This window comes from Castor canadensis, chromosome 11 (genome assembly GCF_047511655.1).
Source record: "Castor canadensis chromosome 11, mCasCan1.hap1v2, whole genome shotgun sequence".
Classification (NCBI taxonomy): Eukaryota; Metazoa; Chordata; class Mammalia; order Rodentia; family Castoridae; genus Castor; species Castor canadensis.
Window position 1 is genome coordinate 106,485,796 of NC_133396.1, and position 20,593 is coordinate 106,506,388.

A 20,593-nucleotide genomic window follows, 5' to 3' on the forward strand; every position below is an offset into this window, starting at 1 on the left:
AGGAGGAGGAGGAGGAGGGGCGCGCGGCTTCCGGCGGCCGGGGGGGCCAGCGAGCGGAGGGGGGGCCCTGTCCCGGAGGTGGCGGCGGCGCCATCTTGGCGAAGGGGGGATCAGGAAGTGCGGACCGCGGCGGCGGCGGCGGCGGCGGCGGCGGAGCCCGGAGCGGAGGCCGGAGGCTCCCGGCCCGCCGGCCCCGGAGCGGAGCGGAGCGGAGGATGCAGCAGCCGCAGCCGCAGGGGCAGCAGCAGCCGGGGCCGGGGCAACAGCTGGGGGGCCAGGGGGCGGCGCCGGGGGCCGGGGGCGGCCCGGGAGGGGGCCCGGGGCCGGGGCCCTGCCTGAGGCGGGAGCTAAAGCTGCTCGAGTCCATCTTCCACCGCGGCCACGAGCGCTTCCGCATTGCCAGCGCCTGCCTGGACGAGCTGAGCTGCGAGTTCCTGCTGGCCGGGGCCGGAGGGGCCGGGGCGGGGGCCGCGCCCGGACCGCATCTCCCCTCACGGGGGTCGGTGCCTGGTGATCCCGTCCGCATCCACTGCAACATCACGGTGAGGACCCCCATCGCGTGTGCCTCTGTGGGGCCCCATGTCAGGGACTCGGGATCACACCATACAGCCTTTTGCTCTCGAAGGACCTGGGGAGGCCGAAGCCCCTTTTGGGTCTCGGCGCCTTCTCTTCGGGTTACACTTGTTTCTGCACCTTGAGGTTCTGCTGTGCACTCAAAAATCTCTACTATTGGCCCCTGATAACGAGAGACACCCCGACATATGGTCACTCGACAGCCCCCCTTCCACAAACCCACCCACATCCCAAGGTTTATGAGTTTGGTTCCTCTTAGCTACCGTTCCGCAACTTTACCGTGCCACTTAGGAATGCCCCTTTCTCCCCCCACCTTAACCCCCTCCCCCCGGGCCAATTACAAGGTTCCAGGCCTTTGCACTGGCCCCAGCTGAAGGACCTCGCCTGGAACTCTGCGATGACCCTTCTCAGTAGTTCCTTTGACTTAGGATTTTACCACCTGTGGGATCCATTGCCCAGACATCCCTCATGGAACCCCTCTGCTTTCTGAATTTCACAAGTGATAGTTTGCAGTTCATTGACTGCTTTCACTCTTTTGGATTCCTTTTTCTGGTGTAACCTCTAACTCTCCTCATTTTGCCTCAGCTGTAGCACATCTGCCACTCCCCTCCCTTTTCCCTGTGGATATGTCCAATTGCCCTAGGTTGTTGCCTTTCTTGTAATGATGGTAATGTGATGTGCATGTCTTCTGAGCAGTAACAGTTCCATTTTTGCCCAGTGGGCATCATTCCATCCTAAGTACACTACACTAGGAGACACCTTACATGTGTCCTGTCTTACTCTACTCTCAAACGTCCCTTGAGGAGGGTTGGTGTCTAATTTGGGAGTGTCTGGTATACTGCATGGTTTCCCACTTGGATTGGCTGATGACCCCTGCTGATGGCCTTCTCTCTCCTGGAGTGGCAGGAAGCTAGGCAGCTAGTGGACAGTACCTTTATCCAAGCAGGCCAACTGTGAATGGGGAGAGACAGATTTGTGAATTTTGTGGTTCTTGGAGCCCTGAGTTCAATTTTCATGGTTTTTTTCTGTCCCTTTTCTCAGTGAAACCAGGTCATGATTTGGTGAGGTAAGGCTCAGCTTGAGTGGATGGTGCCCCACCAAAACTCATGTGCCCCATTTCTCTCCCCTCCCCCACAGTTACTATTGAAAGACCAGGAGTGGCTTAGTCAGGTGAAGATTTAAGCATCTTTGATAATTTTTTTTCTCTCCAGCACTGAGGATTATGGCAGAGCTAAGATCCCCAGTAGAAGTGGGTAAGGTTTCCTTGGTACGTGTGGAAACCTTTAAGATTTAATTTTGTTCCTGAATTAAGCTTCTAATTTTTTAAGGGGAAGTTTACCCCTTTTCAGTTGCCAGAGGCCATCTACCATCTTTGTCTTTGGCAGAAAGTTAGTTTGGGGGTTCTTCAGCCAGAGGCCCCTAATAAAGGGAACTTGATGTAAACTGGCCCCTTGGTTTAGGCAGAAGGGGAGTCTGGTCAGGCTGCATTTGGCAGTGTGGCTCAGGAATGCTGGGAATGTCAGCAGCGTAGGCTTCTTTCTCCCAGCCTGCCATGTGCAGCCCTATAGCCCACGCCTGGACCGAGAGGGTGGCAGTTTCCCAACAGAGAAGTGGGGGAATTGGTCTTAGAGGGGTTCTGTTGGGAGTCGGGTGGGGAGATTCCTCCTGATATCCTTTCACTCTTACTTTCTGGAAATAAAATTTCCTTTCTTGTTCCTCTTTACCTAGTGAGCTACAGTCTGCTTTTTTTTACATATATATCAGTGTGATTGTAATGAGGTGATCCTCCCACCCACACATTTCCCCCCCCCCCATTCTGGAGTTTGGAAAGCAGAATGATTGGAGGACTCTGGCCTGTGTGTGGGGAGAACTCCAAGTGTGGCTCTCGGAGGACAGTAGATTAGGAGACCCCTTGCTATTGATGGGGAGTTTACCTGTGTTGCTTTCTCTGGCTTTTACTCTGGAGGAAAAAGAAAAGCTTTCAGGTTGCTTCTTGGAAAAGGTTCTCCCAGGGACTTTTCTGCCAATCTAGGATTTGTTGGTTGCTTGGTTAGACACTGACTTTCTGTGCTAGGCCTTTATATGTTGTAAGGCATGGAAGCAAAAGAACTAGAAGTCTGGGGTGGGGAAGAGGGCAGGCAAAATCTGATCTTTTCCAGAGTCACCCATTTTGATTGCTCTCCCTACTCTTTTTCCCTCAGGAATCATACCCTGCTGTACCCCCTATCTGGTCGGTGGAATCTGATGACCCTAACTTGGCTGCTGTCTTGGAGAGGCTGGTGGACATAAAGAAAGGGAATACCTTGGTGAGGGGGCAAGGGGTAGGAGTGCATGTATTCCTATAAGCCCCATGTTACAAACGCATTCTGAGAGGGAGCCAGATGTGGAAAGTGGGTGGCACCCCAGGCTGAATATCTTGGGGCAGATTTCTTATAAAGCCAGCAGCAGATTACTGTAGAGGTCCCAGGGTTGGTCCACCAGGAGAGCTATTCCCACAGCCACACGATCCATCTGGTTTAGAAACTAGTATCAATATGGAATCTAAGCTAAGAGCTCACCCATGCAGCTGTCCAGATTGGAGTGGGGAAGGAGTATTTGATATCTCTGGTCCCTACTCCAGCTCTTACAGCATCTGAAGAGGATCATCTCTGACCTGTGTAAACTCTACAATCTCCCTCAGCATCCTGATGTGGAGATGCTGGATCAGCCCTTGCCAGCAGAACAGGTGAGCAGCTGAGGGTCTTTGGGCACTGTCAGTCATCCCACAGAGAGCACTTGATAAATACTTGATAACTAAGATGGATCTGTGGTTGCTTCTCCCAACTCCCACCTGTTCCCAAACTCACAGGTGACTCTCAGCCTCTTTCTTCTCCAGATGGGAATCTAGCTAAATGGGGTATACTAGCTTCATCTATCAAAACTCACTCTCAGGGGCAGCATCTCTCAGGTTGAGAGGGAGGGAGAAATTTTTAAGTTTCTTACTAGTAGCAGTTGGTGGTCACTGGGGATTCAGGCCCTTTATTTAGAACCAAGACAATGTCAGTCCAGAGGAAATCAAGTAAAAGAGGGTTTCTTTGTAAAGTAGAACTGGGATTTGTGACAGAACAGCCATTTTTCTTCTGTTGTTTGGCATATGGTAGGGGGAAAATAATGGGCTGGTAGCAAAGGCATCCCCTGGGCTCTTGCTTCCACTCAGATCTGGCTGGTGGAGAGACTGGCAGCTTTATGGGCAAGTGTGCAGCTTCCAGACCTGGAGGCCCAGGGGAGTAGGTCAGAGGCTGCATTCTAGCAAGCCAATGGGGCTCTGATTTCCATCTTCCCCCTCCCACCCACTGCAGTGCACACAGGAAGAAGTGTCTTCAGAGGATGAAGATGAGGAGATGCCTGAGGTAGGCTTGCCATCTGAGGTGCATTGTCAGGAAGCTTTGCCCATCAGCAGCATTGGTCACCCACTGTAAACAGAGCTCTAGTTTGTAACTGGGAAGAGAAAAACATCAGAGGAATAAAGGCAGATTTATTTACCTGGAGGAATAGCCAGTGTAGTTAAGAAGAAAGGCACCTGTATTCAACCACTGAAGACAGTTTAGCACAAATCTCTTCAAACCAAGTAAATATTTGACAGGTCTAATGTCAAATGGCTTTGGAATCTGACAAACCTGAGTTTGAATCCTGGCTGTCTTAATTGGGGAGTTTGAATTAATCTCACTATGCAGGTTTCTTACAGGTAAAATGGGGTTATAATGTGTACTGCATCTGGTTGTCTTGAAGAGTAAATGAGGTATTGCACATAAAACGTTTTATACAGTACATGATAAGTGCTAAGTAATTTAGCTGATATATCCCTTTAAAACAATTGTTTTTGCTGAATATAACATAATGGTTAAGAATCTGAGCTTAAGAGCCAGAATGAACTTGTTTTAGCTCTGCTAAATGTTCTATAACTTTGGGCATGATGATTGATCTCACTAGGCCTCAGCTTCCTCATCTGTAAAATGGAGAGAATGATATAATGATAAAGTGGTTGTAAGTGGTTGTAAGAGTGAAATGATCTACATTGTAAGGGTGATGCATGAAATTTACTCCACTCAGACAGTGTTCTGTCCTGTGCACCACACTCACAACATCTGGTTAAGGGGCTGAACCCTAGAGATAGTTGCCTTCTTTCCTTGTGCACAGTGAATTGTTGATTTGCTTAGGGCAGAGTGAATAAGGAGCAAATTCTGTTCTTTACCTCTACCATCTCTCACTTTGGACTCATGATTTCAGTCTTGGCAGTGGGTACTTCGGTATCCCTGATTCAGATCCTACACTTGTAGGAAGAGGAACAGATTTGTGATCCAGGTTTCTCCTTTAGACCTGGGGCCCTGAGGACTCCTGGGTACAATAGTTTCACCTGGTGAAACATGAGCTTTCAGTCACATTGTCAGCCCAGTCATTCTGCTAGGAATCAAGGTAGTTTCTGCTACCAAGGGAGAGTTTTAGTGACAGTTGGAGTGGAGTTATTCTGAGGAACAGAAAGCTAAGTCCCTTCCTATGTCCTTACTGTGGCTCTGTTGCTGTGGCTTGAGAACTGAAAAGGACAAGAAATTTGCTTTGTCCTTTAGGTTGTGGAGGGAACAGGGCTTGGAACTATTTCAGAACGGAAGAGTGTTGTGTCGATGAGACTGTTGGATGGACTAATGCTTCAGGCAGTATGGGGCTGAGAAGGTGTTGGTCTTTATCCACCACCTGTGTTGGTGCCTTTCTTCCTCTTACCCATTTCTACCCCCACCTGCCTCAGGACACAGAAGACCTAGATCACTATGAAATGAAAGAGGAAGAACCAGCTGAAGGCAAGAAATCTGAAGATGATGGCATTGGAAAAGAAAACTTGGCCATCTTAGAGAAAATTAAAAAGAACCAGAGGCAAGATTACTTAAATGTACGTGCCTTGTAGAGAGTGGCTGGGTGAACAGGTTGGTGGGAAGTGGTAGGCCATCACATGTCAGTATTTTCTGGGTGTCTGATCCTTCCCTAAATCCTGGGCAGGTTCCCAGACTGCCCTTAAGGTCCAACATGTGTGTTTCCAAACTGCATGACCAAGAAATGTCCTGTGAACCCTCCTTTGCAGGGTGCAGTGTCTGGCTCGGTGCAGGCCACTGACCGGCTGATGAAGGAGCTCAGGGATATATACCGATCACAGAGTTTCAAAGGCGGTAAGTTTGCCCCAGAGAGGGGCTGGTACAGAAGTTTCTCATAAAGAAGGATATGACACGATGGTGGCAAGAGGCCCCAAGAGATTCCGGGATACACAAATACTCATGAGCTTTTCACACCAGAAAATCAAGCCAGTGGCATGGATTGGATGCATGTCCATCTGGGGCCTTTGATCTTTTCCTCAGAGTGAGGGATCTGCATGGGGGGCGGGGCCCTCTGTCCACCTGGACCATACTACTAACACTCATCTTGTCTCCTTTCAGGAAACTATGCAGTCGAACTTGTGAATGACAGTCTATATGATTGGAATGTCAAACTCCTCAAGTGAGTAGGGACTTTGGGATAGGAAAGGTTAAGGAGCAGTGTGAGTAGAGCAACTGATGGACCTCTGGGGCAGTCCCACCCAGCATGTTGGTTGCAGGGTCCCAGAAGGAAGTGTGGCAGTGGTGTACCCAGCTACTGCCAGTCTGGGCAGTGGGACCCCTTAGGAGGCTCCTGGGTAGGGACTAGGAATCTGACACCAGACTCATTTCTTTCAGAGTTGACCAGGACAGCGCTTTGCACAATGATCTCCAGATCCTCAAAGAGAAGGAAGGAGCTGACTTCATTCTACTTAACTTCTCCTTTAAAGTAAGATTCTCCATTCCCATCTCTCCCTCCTTGACTCAGGCTTCCTTGTCTGCCTTAAGCCCATTGAGGTCTCTGGCATCCCCTCCCTGACTTGTCTCTGCCCTTCTCTCTCAGGATAATTTTCCCTTTGACCCACCATTCGTCAGGGTTGTGTCTCCAGTCCTCTCCGGAGGGTGAGTGGCTGGGCGAGGGGAAGAGGGCAACTCCTGAGGCAGAGGGTGAGGAAGGGACTTAGCTTTGGCCAAGCACTGATGACTGGCCTTTATTCTGCAGATACGTTCTGGGCGGAGGTGCCATCTGCATGGAACTTCTCACCAAACAGGTGAGACTGTCTTGTACTCTTGACTGGCTTGGTCTGGGTGGGGCTGGGCTGGGCTTTACCCAATCTCAGGGAAGGGGGCTATAGGCATAAAGTGGCCCTTTTATTCTGCCAGGCAGGATGTGTACCCACTGACCCAGGTGGAAAGACTGTGGCTATACTGGGGATAGAGGGCAGGGGCCCTTCTGTAGAGGCAACTGCTTGCTTGGAGAACAGTGGAAGGTGTTTTGGGAAGCTGTGTCTTGACTTGCTTGCTTTGTCCCTCCCATGCCCCAGGGCTGGAGCAGTGCCTACTCCATAGAGTCAGTGATCATGCAGATCAGCGCCACGCTGGTGAAGGGGAAAGCACGGGTGCAGTTTGGAGCCAACAAAGTAAGGGGCCTGGATGGCCACTGAAGCCAAATATAATTTGGGCCACTGGCAGGCCAAGGCTGCCTTTGAGGGACCAAGAGGATAAGGGCCCTGGGCTGGTGGCATTGGAGAAGAGGGCCTGGGGTGGCCATAGTAAGAGCAGGGTATTGGCCTGAGGAGGCATCCTCAGAGTTTTGGGAGGGCCTAATAGGTCTGGAAAGGTAAGACTGTGGCACTGTGTCCCCAAGGGACTTTTCAGGCAGGGGTCCTTAGTGTGTTACCAGAGCACAGTGTTGGGAGTTGGGATTCCTGTGTGGCAACCTGTGGAAGGTGAGGGGCACAGCTGGCAATGGCCTGATCTGGTGGCTTCCTCTTCCCAGTCTCAATACAGTCTGACAAGAGCACAGCAGTCCTACAAGTCCTTGGTGCAGATCCACGAAAAAAACGGTGAGGCTGGAGCCAGTCCCCTGGAGAGCCAGACACTTGCCAGGTCCAGGTTTTCACTTCAGCCAAATACCAACAGTCCTTTTTAGTTTCTGAGCCTTAGCACCCATTAACCCAGCACCTGCCCAGTTCTTCAGAGAAGGCCTGAGTATCACAGGTAGACTTGGTGCTGCCCTCTGCCCACCCCCTCTGAAAAGCTCATACAGCTCTTCTCTCACCTCAGATTAGGCTCTTCATTCTTTCCTTATGATCTCCAGGTAGGCAGTCTGTTTTCATATACCTCTGTCCCTGCACTAGGAAGCCTTAGGGTCTTCTTGCCGGAATATTGGTGTCCTTAGGGATCGGGGTGGGGAGGGAGGGCCTTGGCCTGCCCCTCAACTATGGTGCTATTTCATTGCAGGCTGGTACACACCCCCAAAGGAAGATGGCTAACCCTGGAGTGTCATCCCCCTCCTCCTTTCCCAGGCACCACTGGACCAATTACCTTTGAATGCTGTATTTGGATCTCACGCTGCCTCTGTGGTTCCCTCCCTCGTTTTTCCTGGACGTGATAGCTCTGCCTATTGCAGGACAGTGATGGCTATTCTAAACGCTAAGGAAAAAAAAAAAAAAACACAAAAACAAAAACACAGAACCGTTTCAAGTACTCAAGACTGACTACAGATCAACCACCTTGCTGGAACCCTTGCTAGCAGGCATTCTTATAAAGAAACTCTCAAGCCTCCTTATATTGCTGGGAACTCAGCTGTGCTCCAGACTAGAGCCTCCTTACCTATGCTATGGATTTTTAATTTATTTTCTCTTATTTCATGTACACTGCTTTTTTTGGTTACAGTGTATGATGGATGTGTATGAAAAAATGTATCTTTGGGAAAACAATTACAGTTTGTTAATTTGAAGATGCTGGTCTTGACTCATCTTTATTTTTATTCCCACATCCCACCCCACCCCCATCCCCTGACTGCTTGGGAGGTGGGGGAAGGGTGCCAGCCCACCGTGCTTTGGTAGTGATGAGAGACTGTTTTGCTGCTAGTGCAAGAGAAATGAGCTGAAGCACCTGATTGGCATACCTCTAGATTCCTCTTGAAGATCTGTGGAGCAGCCAGCAACTGTGCCCCTTGGAAGGCAGAGCCTGGCCTGCTAAATTACAGTATAGCAGCCTGAAATGACCTTGAGTCTTACGACTACTTTTCACTTCTAGTCTCAAGTTTTCAAATTTCTAAGAAAATGAGGCTAAAGAGGCCGCTTCGTAGAATTCCTTTTAAATGAATCGAGTGGGGACGGAGAACAGGCTCCTAAGTGTGTATGTGGTCTTCTCTAGTCACAGTACATACTGTGGAGCTACAACTGTTCACTGGCTCCTATCCATTCTGAAAGTGGCTCCTGACTACTATGGGATGGTAGTGTGCTCTGCTCACCTTCCATCTTTTGCTTCATTTGGTTTCGGGAGAAAAGATGGGCATACCCTGAAGTAAGATGACTTGGAGAACTGGATTCTGTCAAGCCGTTCCCCTGTGGTGGGTTCTATTGGAAATGGCTAGCTCTGAGGGGTTGTTCTATGCACCTGTGTTCCAGACCCAGGCTTGGGGAACTGATGGGGAGGGAAGTTTAGGTGGGGTGGAGTCTGTACCAAGTTTGAACTGTTGGTGGTGTGTTGTATGTACCTGCTGTTGTAAACGTTTGGGCATGGCTTTCATATAGCGGGTGCTGCCTGCATCTCTTTGCCAGTAAGCTTACTTTGGGCTGAGGTAGATTGTTGAGACTTACTATGCCTACAGATTGGATAAAGATTGAAATGACAGAGGCCAGGGACGGCTAAGTGAAGACCCAAGTCTTAGAAAATCCAGATCTGGGACAGCTGCCTGGGCATGTATAGGCAGCCAGAGAAGTTCTGTAATGCTTTTGAGATCATTTGAACGTGATCATCCTTTCTTTCCACCCTACCCCTTTCTTTTGAGGGGTTTTAACATCTTGCTGCTTTAGGTGGAGTTCACCAGTCCTACTCAATGCTGCTCCAACTCTATACTCACACCCACCTGATTAGGGGTGCTAATACATGCTGAGGCTGAGATAAAGGGGGAACACAAGGGGAAAATTCATTCCATAGAGCTGAAACCTGGTTTCCATAGCCTCTGTGGCTTTCTTCTGAACTTCTCACCAGCCCTAGCTGGAATGTAGATTGTGTTTTTAGTAATGTGTACTGTGAGCTGTCCTCTGTATAATGTATTTTGTAATGTATTTTTCTCATCTACCAAAGGATGAAACAAATAAAATTATTTAAATAGTTTGGCTCTAATAAACTTATTTAAAGAAATGATGGGTTCATGTTCACTTGACCTAAAGGAAAATGCCAGCTGCTGTGAATTGTGTAACACCAATCTAAGAGAATCCTTCCAATTTTTTACTTTTTTGGGAGGAAGAGGCAGTACTAGAGGTTGAACTTGGGGTCTTGTACTTGCTAGGCAGGCGCTCTACCACTTAAGTCATTTAGCCTCAGAGAATCCTCCATTTTTCTTGTCAAACCTAACATACACCTTTACAGCCTTATGTTGAGGGTTCTTACAAAGTTACAATGCATAGGAAAACAAGGCCATGCCACAGAGAATTTTCTTCTCTCCGGTAAGAAGACGAAGAAACCTAGGTCACCACCACACCTCAGTAAGGGTTCACATGGCGCAGAGCCAGGAGTGAGCACAAAACTCACAACAGCTTCTCAATCTTGCAGCACTTTTTGAGAACAGGGCAGTAGTGGGGTAGCCAGAAACAAGTATCAATCACCCCGAACATGAGAAACATATCAACATTTATTTGCCAGCATGATCGCTCACTGGCTAAATGTTCTCTACTTAAGTTCTACCTGATTGTACACGGAACACCAGGAAAACTAGGCATGGGGCCTTCTATTCTCCAGCATCTGTTAGGGCAGCTTATGTCATGCTGTGGGATGCAAAGAAAAGACATTGGGGAAAAAACATACTGGCTGCCTCAGGCTTTCAACCTAATGGAAACTTCCTAGGTTTGGTTCATATGTTCTTGCCAAGTTGGGGACCCTGAAGACAAATGACAAATAAGACCTTTCTCTCTTTGAAAGATAAGCTGGAAGTAAAGGCAAAATGGAAATCAAGTCAATGATGGGCATACTCTGGCCTTTTTTACATTCAAGGCCTCAAGAGTGAAGGACACAGGATAGGCAGGCAAGCAGGAGAGAAAATGCGTTGGTTGTGTCCCATTATTTAAACTCTTCAAACTTGAGGATATGCACCTGGAAGAAAAGATCTCAGTGGGAAAGAAGCATCACCCTCAGTCAGTCTCCCAACCCCTTGGGTTAGTTTCATCAAAGAGAATCCCAGGGAAACCCACAGAATCCAGGTCTGGGTAGTGGTCACTGGTCAGTCCCCAATGGTGGGGATGAATAAAATGTAGTTACCTCAGAATTCAAAGCACCAGTGATTTTCCCTTTGAGGATTCGATGAACACCCTGATGTGAATTGAAAATGTCTGCAAAACAAATACAAAATACCTCAGTGACACATGGTGCCGCAAAGGAGGGAAGCAATAGGCAGGGGCCACAGGGAAAGTGCTCTGGCTGCAGACCAGCTCCCCAACAAGTCTCTGCTAGTTCCTGCTAATTCCCTGCTGCTAGGATAAAAAGATGATAAAAGCTGAAAAGGTGGGAAGAGGGAGGGCAGTGAATCTATATAAAAGAAGGTAGCATTATTATTGTTGTTAAAATAATTACAGAGGATCTGGGTTTTATGTTCTCTAATGGGAAATTCTACTGGTGACAGAAAATGATGTTCACTTGACTGGGAGTTTCAGCTGGAAACAGATTTAAAAGCAGAGGGTTTACCCTGGTAAATGAGCACACTCATGTGCTCATCAAGGCAGGGCAGGGAGTTCATCAAGAACCTGCTTTTCTCCAAGAGGTCTTCCCCAATTCAATTCCTGCCATTCCCCCTAAGCCCCCAAACTCAGGGCTGTCGGTCGGCATGAACCTGACTCTGCTTAAGTTCCGAGTCCATCCCAGTGATGCCATCTTTGTGCCATGAAATGAGAAAGGTCCTTTCACTTTTCTCATCCACAAAGGGAAGAAAATCATCCTCCCTGGGGTAGCTTTCTTGAAATCTACCTAAGAGGTGAGCACCCTGATGAGGGACACAGCTTAGGTGGGCACTGTGGCCTTCCGGGGAGGTTGGCAACTGAGAGGTTCTTCTCCTCAGGGCCACAATCCACCCTCCTATATCCACAGCAGGAAGCACCTGAACCCCTGGTTGTTCCTCTCCTGGCTGAGCAGCAGGAATCCTCTTCATGCAATGACTGGTGATGCCCTCTGGGTGGTGCTCCCTGTTCACTGGGCACAAGGTCACCAGCATTCCACTATACTTCTGGGAGATGCCTTTCTAGCTTGTGTGTGTGTGTGTGTGTGTGTGTGTGTGTGTGTGTGTGTGTGTGTGTGTGTGTTTTCACCTTCACTTCTCCTAACCCCCTCCAAAGTATCCTTTAACCTATCTCCAACCTTCAGACTGGGCAAGGCTCTTCATTCCCAGGATGTGAAAAGTGAGTCCCCAGTAGATTCCTAGATCTAAAGGTACAGCTCAAATTCGAGTTTTCTTCTACAGCAGAATCCTCTTCCAAAGAAATTTTAAACAAAACTCAAAGCACATAAAACAGGTATTAGCTGAGTGGTTCCAGCAGAAGCAGGAGTGGGAAACCTGGACTTCCTTCCCACAAACCCCTCTTAGAGCACTAAGCCTTTGGGCAGTAGCTTACATTCCTCTCAGGATGGTGGGGCCCAGGTGTGAAAAACAACACTCAAGAGGCAGCTTTGCTAAGGGCAGATGCTGAAACTGGGAGCGGAGATGCAAAGAACAGAGACTGAAAGGAACCAACAAGGCCAGTCCTCACTGAGGTTGCAGACACAAGCAGAGTATCTCCTCTCCCTGACTCTCAAGAGGGAACGGAAAACATCTCACCTTTCTCCAGCATGAACGGCTGAGTCAGAGGTGGGATGGTCCAGAAGTCATCACTGTCCAGGCTGCGCAGGGATTGCACAGGGATGGTAGCTGACTGGCCAAAATCAATGAACATGACCACAGCCCAGGAGTCTACCCTGTCTACTACCCAGCACCTGGCCAGAGGGAATGAGGGAAAGAAAGGTGAGTTGGGCCACCAGTGCCAAGTACAGCAGCTCTCCACAGGAAGGTGTGAAGGGTGAAGCTCAGAGAGGACCAGTGAGTCTGCTTTGCTCCTTGGACCGCCCCCCCCCCCCGCCAGGGAGGGGAGCCTAAACAGAGAAGACCCCAGTGGAGGAAGCAGCAGGACAGGAGCCAGAGCCGAGAAGAGGAGACAAGGAAAGGAGCAGCTCTCCTGCCACCTCTCAATTTCCCACTTTCACACACTGCAGGTCACACCTGTTCCAGGCAGAGCCATAGTCACCCAGGTGGTGCTCTGCTAGACCACGAGCCCCTCGCTGCACAGCCGACTCATCCAGAAAGGGTTGCTGTTCCTCTGCCTCAGCCAGGGTGCTGAATAGTGTCTGCATATTTTGGTGCAGCGTCTGTGGGTCGTATAAACACAATGGGCCTCACTGCCTGCCCCACATCTGACATCTGTCTCTGCAGATGCTGCCTGTCACAGCAGCCCCACTAATCTGTCCCAAGGGAACCAACGGCTCTCTTGGGAAAGAGTACGAGATGTAAGCCAGAGATCAGACTGCAAATGCTCTAGGTTTCTGCCACCCACTGGTTCCCATCACCATACCTGCCCCAGGAAGAAGGCACAGAAACCCGAGGGCCACCGATCAGCACATACCTCAGTGATGTGCATGGCCCAGAAAAATGGGGTCTGAGGAACAGTACTGGTCACCAACAGCCCTGCCTCCCCTTGGATGCTGTGGATGAGGGCCAGCCAGCTCAGATCTTGGAAGCATTCCCTCAGGAGCAGCACCAGGAAAGATCCTCTGGGAAAAGAGCAAGGAGACAAAGGAAGAGAGTGAGTGAAAGACCAAACCAAACCAGCACCTGTCCTGCAAGAGGCTATATTGGCCAAGGGACCAGTCACCCTGGGCAGAGGTTGTGCCCACCATTCCAAGAGTGGGAATAAGACAAGTACCAAGCAACACAGTGCATGGCAGGGGATAGGAGGCCTGTGCCAGGGACACAGGTCCTAGAGAGTTCCAGAAGGTGTGTAACGGAGGAAATGGACATTGCAGGAACCTCCACAGGGAGAGAGGGGAACAAAGAACCCTTCTGGGTGCATTTTGAGTCTGAAATGACTAGGGAACTTCTGAATGACTCAAGTGTGGCTGCACACAATGTGGGATGTGCTTTCAGTCCCCAAAGCAGCTCCTGTCTGAGTTTCCACAATCTCAAAACTTCATTCTGCCACTCCAGTAGGCTTTGGACACACATGGTTTTAGCAAGGCAAACCTGCTGCTTCAAAAAACAAAACAAGCACACCTGTGGTGGTGCACACCTGTAATCCTAGCACTCTGGATACTTAAGTAGGAGGCTCGTGAGTTCGAGGCCAGCCTTGACTACACAGTAAGACTCTGTCTTAAAAAGAAAAAAAAGCTGGGGGTGTAGCTCAGTGGTGGAGCGCTTGCCTAGCATGTGTGAAGTCCTGGGTTTGATCTGCAGCATTGGGGAAAAAAAAAAATTGGTCCTAGACATGCTAATCAAACAAACTCTTCCGGTATCTCTGATATTAAGAATGGTGTCCACTGTAAAAGCAAAGTAGATGATGTGCCGGACATGGTCACCTACTGGCATTCAAGGAAGAGAATCACAGCATGTTAAGTGGAAAATGATTTTATGCCAGTATGGCTCACAGTCATAGACCTGGGTCTAATGCAGGAGTCCCCCCATCCAACACTATCCCTGCCCCATCCTCTGGGGAAAGGAATGATGCTGTCCTCACTATTTGCCACCTTACTCACCTCATTTCCATAGGAACTTCAAAGGCTGCCCTCAGTTTCTCTGTCTCACAAGGGTCAACAGACGCCTTAGGAGTGAGCTGTGTACAAGCTAGAAAGCGAAGATCGAGTCCTGGAGAGAGAACTGCAGTCCCATCCCCCATGAGGCCTCAGCCTGCCCTCCAAGGCAGCCTAAAATGGGCCAAGAAAATACATCCTTCTACTTCGCAGCCTTTAGCTCCTTATCTGGGTTAAGAAACTGCCCGTGGGAGAAGAGAAAGGAGAAAGGGATACTTCCTTTCTAAGGAAGGGTCAGCAGGGAACAAAGCTGGAATGGATGTTGAGGAGGAGGCAGTGACCCTGAGTATGCTGGGAGAAGCGAAGGAAGCGCTGCAAAGTCAGAGTCTATCTTATGTGGATGGCTACTCAGGATCTCACCAGCAGTCTGGGCAATCTCTTCACCAGAAGACTTCTCCAAAGCCTGGGGAGGAGAAAAGGCATCACTCAGGTGTGGCAGCATTTATTTTACCAGTTTATGGGGTGGATCATCCCAAGTCGGTTTGGAGACAGCAGCAACAGCCTCTCTGCTGACATGGACTTCAGCTACTTTTGAGACAGGAACCCACCTCTTCTACCTTTTTCAGGCCAACCTGAAAAAGAGATATGCAGAAAGAGGGAAGGGAGGGAGGGAGGCTGCTGCCAGGGGTGCATCCTCAGGCAGCTTTCCCCATATAAGGGGCAGAGGCCAACCAGGTCTGCCTGACCCTGCTGGCACTTCTGGGGGGAGGAAGAGGAAAGAGATGGGAGTAGCTATACTGGAAGCAAAGCTACATTGGGGACAGACAGGCCTGGATGCCTATAGTACTGTACCCCCCTCACCAGCCCACAGTGCTATCCCCCTCTCCTTTGTTCTCACCTGAAAACCCCCCACTCCTAGTTAAACCCAGGGACCTGTCCCCAAGTGGCTTCCTTGTATCCAGTGGCTCTCAGAGAATACTCAATACCACAGTCCCATGAAGCCCCTGATAAACCTCCCTCTCCAAATGTACCATTCATTTGTCTCCTTCAACCCCAACCTGATGAACTTGCCTCTTCATCACGGGAAAACTGGAAGCTATTAGATGTTAAGTCCCTCATCTTACCATGCACTGCAACCCCCTTCCCATATGCCTGCCCTCTCAGACAGTCTCCTGCTATCACAGCTGCCGTGGCCTGCTCCCACTGTGGCTCTGGGCCCTACAGTACCTCGCCTCACTTGGAACCCTCTCACTCACTGGACCCTTTCCACCAGGAAACAAACATTCTGTTACCTGTATTTACAAAGACCCCAACTTGAGCCCCACGTCTGCCTCTAATATAGCCTTTCTTTGCTCCCCTCACTGGAAGTAAAGTGTGCAGTACTGTCTGCTTCACGGTCTCCCTAGAAATGGCTCCACACAGGGCTAGCAATGGCCTTCACATTGCCAAAACCAACAGCTACTTCTCTGACCTGAATTTACTGGCAGTATTCCAACCATATCCTCTTACTAGAAACACTTATTTCTCTAGACGTGTTCCTATATCCTCACTTCCATGGTTTTGGGTACATAATTCACTATGAATGCCCCAAACTGGATCTCTAATCACTCTCTGGAATTCTTTCCACTCAAAGGTGAAGATGTCCACTTGATGGGAAAGCTAAGAAGTGCACAAATTCAGTGTGTCCAAAACAGACCCTCTCTGAGTTGTCTCAGCCACCTTTTCTAAGTGTGAGTGCACAGCAACATTATCTACTGTGGTTAGAGTCAAAATCATCTCCCCCTGGCTCCTTACATGAAATTCATCAGCAAGCCAAACTAGTCGTCTTCCAAACATCCCTGAATGCACACATTCTTCTCTCCCTCCATACCTACCACCCAACACTATCTCTTCCCAGGGAGACAGCAAATGTGATTCCTCACTGCCACACTTGTCCACAGTCCAACTGCCAGCAGACAATACCATCTTTTGCAGGCAAAAATCAGATCACATTATACCCAACCGAATCTTCCAGTATCTGCTCATAGTACTCATAAACAAAACTCAGCCTCCACCCTGGCTCAACAAGCCCACCCTGACCTGCCCCTCTCTTCCCACTGACCTTCCCTCTGCCCACTCTACCCTCCCCACCATGTTCACACCGTGGGTACTCAAAGCACTGCTTTGGCTTGGAATGTTCTTCCCATAGCCTTCACCTGGCCAGCTCTGACTTGTCAACCAGCTCTCAACTGACATGTCACTGCCCTACAAAAGGGGCCTCCCTCAAGCCCCATCACATCATCTTTTAATTGTGCCTAACACTTATTATTATCTAGAATTTTCTTGTTTCTCACAGATCTCTTCTCACAGGAATGCAAGCATTACAAGAATAAGAACCATTTTTTTTACCTTCTGACAACTATCTTGATTGCTGAGGCTACATCAGGATTTAGAAAATGCTTGGCACATACTAAGTTCTCAGTAAATACATGTTAAGTGAATGAATGAAACAAGAAATGATGGGGGAAAATTCTTAACTCTTCCTTAAGCATTTGTTTCCTCTTCTATACCATGAATGACACCTGCCTTGCTGTGAGGAGTTAGTTGGGATAGCATCTTCAGAACATGGCATGTTGCAGGTGGTTAAGAAATAAAAGCAATATGCCAGAATGGTTAAAAGTGTGGGTACTAGAGTCTGGGCTCTAATCCTGGTTCCAGAACTAATTGGCTGCATAACTTTGGGTGAATTGCTCGGTGTTTGCATCTGCAGAATAGGAGGCAATGGCACCTTCTGCTGGATTCAAATACATTTTGCACAGTAAAACATAAGAGAGAGGCCTCAGTGAAATTAGCTACAGGGGTCAGTCAGTGAGACGCAAACCAAATCTCTCTGGCTCCCGTCACCTGCTTACTTGCAACAAAGCAGAGCCACATGCTAAAGCTAAAACTTGCCCTCCTCTCGCCAAGCACGCATGGTTCTTCGAATTTAGAATCTCTTCAGACAGTTCTAAATACTGACCTCAACAACCAGTGACCAGCAGTAGCTTTCACCTAAAAATAATTACTAATACAGAAACATTTTAAACCATTTTGGGTCTAATTATTAGTCCCTAATGACTTAAGAAATAAATACAAGCCCATGTTGACAGTTTGTGAAATTAAATTTCAGAGGAAACTCTGCATAATTATCATCCAATACCACAGTAGGCACATTATCCAGGATGTATTTATAACACTGAAGTGGCCACATGGAAGTGTCAGAGACCAAGGCTCATCTCAATAGCTGCCAAAACAGCCCATCTTAATTACGTTCTATTGCTGCTACTGGCACGGAAACCCTCAGGTCAATCAACAGCTGTTAATTACCTCCTTACTTTGTCCTGGGACATTTCTACCAACTGGCCAAGTGCTCTAAGAGCTGGCCTGTCCTAGAATCACCTACTCAGACTAAGCAGTGGGAAAGAAGACACAGGACACATGAAGGTCAGAGCCCAGAGGCTTTAGGGGGGCTCACCCAATCCCCTTCACCCACAGAGTTTTTGCACACTGCTCAGCAGAGATGCCTCACTGACCCTCCAGACAGTGGTGACCTCCCAACCACTTGAGTCGTGCCTCAAGTCTGGTCACTGCCACCCTCTAAGCAGGGTCTCTACCTAGGGAACTGCATCTAGGGCCACCTGAGGAGAGCATTCTGGTGAGAATTTATGTTTACAGTTTGAATCCTCATTTTGCAATTCCATGTGCCAGGTACAGAAATGACAAGATGAAAGGCACAGACCACAGAGAGCTCACACTTACTTCACAAATATTTATAAAATGCCTGCATTCCCAAAGCTCACATTCTAATGGGGGCAGCAGACACTAAGTAGGCCCATGGTGAGGAATGACATCAAGTATCACTTAAGAAACACAAGGCGGGGACAGGGATGAAGAGTACCTAGAGTAGGTGCTGTCTCAGGGAGAGTCCTGAGAAGGTGACAGTTGAATGAAACCTGAATCAAGTGAGAAAGCAAGCCCTGCAGTCATATGGGAGAAGAGCCTTCAGGGTGACAACAGCAGGTCCACAGGCCCAACAATGGGGACATGCTTGGCATGTCTGGGGAACAGCCCTGGAAATGCTGTGACAAGACATTTCCATCTATTACCTGGACCACCTGAGACACATCTTCCTGCTTCCTCTCTGGCTCTAGAGAGTTCCTTTACAACTTAAATCAAGGTGAGTGAATGACTAAATGGTGGTGCATCCAAACAACAGAATACTACTTATCAATAAAAAAACAATTCTGATTGTTTTTGTTACAGCTGAATCCCGTAACATTCCTCTTGAGTGAAAGCAGCCAGACACAGAGAGGCACCTGTAGCGTGACTCCATCTACAGGAAATTCTAGAATGATAAATCTCACCCAAAGGCACAGCCAGCAGATTAGTGCTTGCCTGGGACCACAAAAGCAGGGATTGTTGGCTGACTGGAAAGTGACATGAGGGAATCTTATGATTTGTGTGTGAATTACTATGACCAATATCATAGTGATTATGCATACTGCATACTTAAAGTGGGCTCATCTTAAGTACGTTATACTTCAATCAGTATACTTAATACTCTAATAACGGGGACTTTTAAAAAAAGTCAATCGTTTAAATCTGATCATGCGGCTCTCGACTCAAACTGTCAGTGTTTGGATTATGTGATTATGTAAATACTGCTACAGAATCAAGTTATGTATTATTATTTTTATTCATATGTAACCTTTTTGCCAGGAATTAATGCTTTTTTCCACCTCATTCACTTAAGATTTCCTTGAATTTCTGGGTAAGTTTTCCCACAATGGCTCCTCATAACTCCTCTCAATTTTCCGTTTTTCTTCCTGCCAACACCACCTTGGAGCCTCCTACATTCTGCTCTGTCCTAGACCATCTGCTGCGTGATGAGAATTTGAGGATTTCACTCAGTCAGTCTGAGAAGTTCCTTCCCTGGGTTGGATCCCAGATATCCCCCCTCTTTTTGTTGTTGTTTACGGCTTTGTTTTATTGGAGCACATTCCTGCATGGCTTTCTGAGAACAAGTACGCGAGTCATACATTTCTTGAGACCTTACATTACTAAACAAGATTATATTTTACCCTCATTCTTTTTTGTGGGGTGGGGAGTAACTCAGAGCCTTGTGCTTGCTAGGCAGGTGCTCTATTATTTGAGTCATGCCCACAGCCCTCTACCCTCATTCCTGACTGATCTGGTTAGGGCTGAACTTTCCTGAATGCCCACCCAATTCTGTATCTTTCAGTGTGGATGCTCTTTCTGAACCTTAGCCCCTATACTCTTAATGTATGTCTTTCTTTTTTTTGAGATAGGGTCTTGCCATGTAGTCCAGGCTGGTCTGGAACTGGAAATCCTCCCGCCTCAGCTTCCCAAGTGCTGGGATTACTGGTGTGGGCCACCATACCTTGCTTGATACTGAAATTTCAATATGTCCAGAAATAATATTCTTTTGATTTTTCTAACCATTTAAATATGTAAAAACCACTCCAAGAACTTCCATTCTGGGAAGATCGGACAGACATGTTTTTTCCTATTCCTTCTGCTAAATACAACTAAAACCCTGTGTGTGTGTGCGTGCGCGCACACATGTTTGCGTGTACACCGTAAGAAGACTCTGAGAGACAAAGAGAAGGCAGTCATTTGTGCTTCTTCTGAGAACGGTCCATTCCATTCATTTGCCCATTTACTAATTGGATTATTTGCTCTTTTGGTGTTCAATTTTTTGAGTTCTTTATATACTCTGGATATTAATCCTTTATCTGATGAATAGTTTGCAAAGATTTTCTCCCATTCTGTGGGCTATCTCTTCATTCTGGTGATTTTTTCCTTTAATGTGCAGAAGCTTTTTAATTTGATGCAGTCCCATTTGTCAATTCTTGCTCTTATTTCCTGAGCAATTAAGAGTCCTATTCAGGAAATCACTGTCTATGCCTTTGTCTTCAAGTGTTTTCCGTAGTAGTTTCAAAATTTCAGGTCTTACATTAAGAACTCTGATCCAAAAAATGGAAAAGACTCAGTAGATAAACTCAACTACAGAATGCAGGGGACAAAAAAAAGAACCAGTGACTGGAAGACACAGCAATAGAAATTATGCAATCTGAACAACAGAGAGAAAGCAGACTAAAAAAAACCTA

At 48.0% G+C, this 20,593-nt stretch overlaps 2 protein-coding genes across 2 annotated transcripts in view; one reads left to right on the plus strand and one right to left on the minus strand.

Moving 5' to 3' along the window:
• The first annotated feature begins 103 nt into the window (after window positions 1-103).
• Window positions 104-8,412, plus strand: Ube2q1 (ubiquitin conjugating enzyme E2 Q1). Its single transcript, XM_020166221.2, has 13 exons — window positions 104-542; window positions 2,775-2,879; window positions 3,194-3,298; window positions 3,912-3,962; window positions 5,354-5,494; window positions 5,684-5,768; window positions 6,033-6,093; window positions 6,309-6,399; window positions 6,514-6,572; window positions 6,673-6,721; window positions 6,995-7,090; window positions 7,450-7,516; window positions 7,914-8,412. Exons 1-13 carry the CDS (start codon window positions 216-218, stop codon window positions 7,943-7,945), a joined length of 1,269 nt encoding a protein of 422 aa, XP_020021810.1. The 5' UTR covers window positions 104-215; the 3' UTR covers window positions 7,946-8,412.
• Window positions 8,413-10,742: 2,330 nt separating this feature from the next.
• The window catches only part of Tdrd10 (tudor domain containing 10), a 35,454-nt gene continuing 25,603 nt past the window's right edge, over window positions 10,743-20,593 (minus strand). The window contains exons 5-11 of the mRNA XM_020166139.1: window positions 14,865-14,907; window positions 14,451-14,538; window positions 13,325-13,472; window positions 12,925-13,070; window positions 12,487-12,641; window positions 10,941-11,011; window positions 10,743-10,775 (exon numbers count right to left, since the gene is read on the minus strand). Coding sequence (XP_020021728.1) covers window positions 10,743-10,775; window positions 10,941-11,011; window positions 12,487-12,641; window positions 12,925-13,070; window positions 13,325-13,472; window positions 14,451-14,538; window positions 14,865-14,907 — 684 coding nt within the window. The remainder of the gene's footprint in view (window positions 10,776-10,940; window positions 11,012-12,486; window positions 12,642-12,924; window positions 13,071-13,324; window positions 13,473-14,450; window positions 14,539-14,864; window positions 14,908-20,593) is intronic.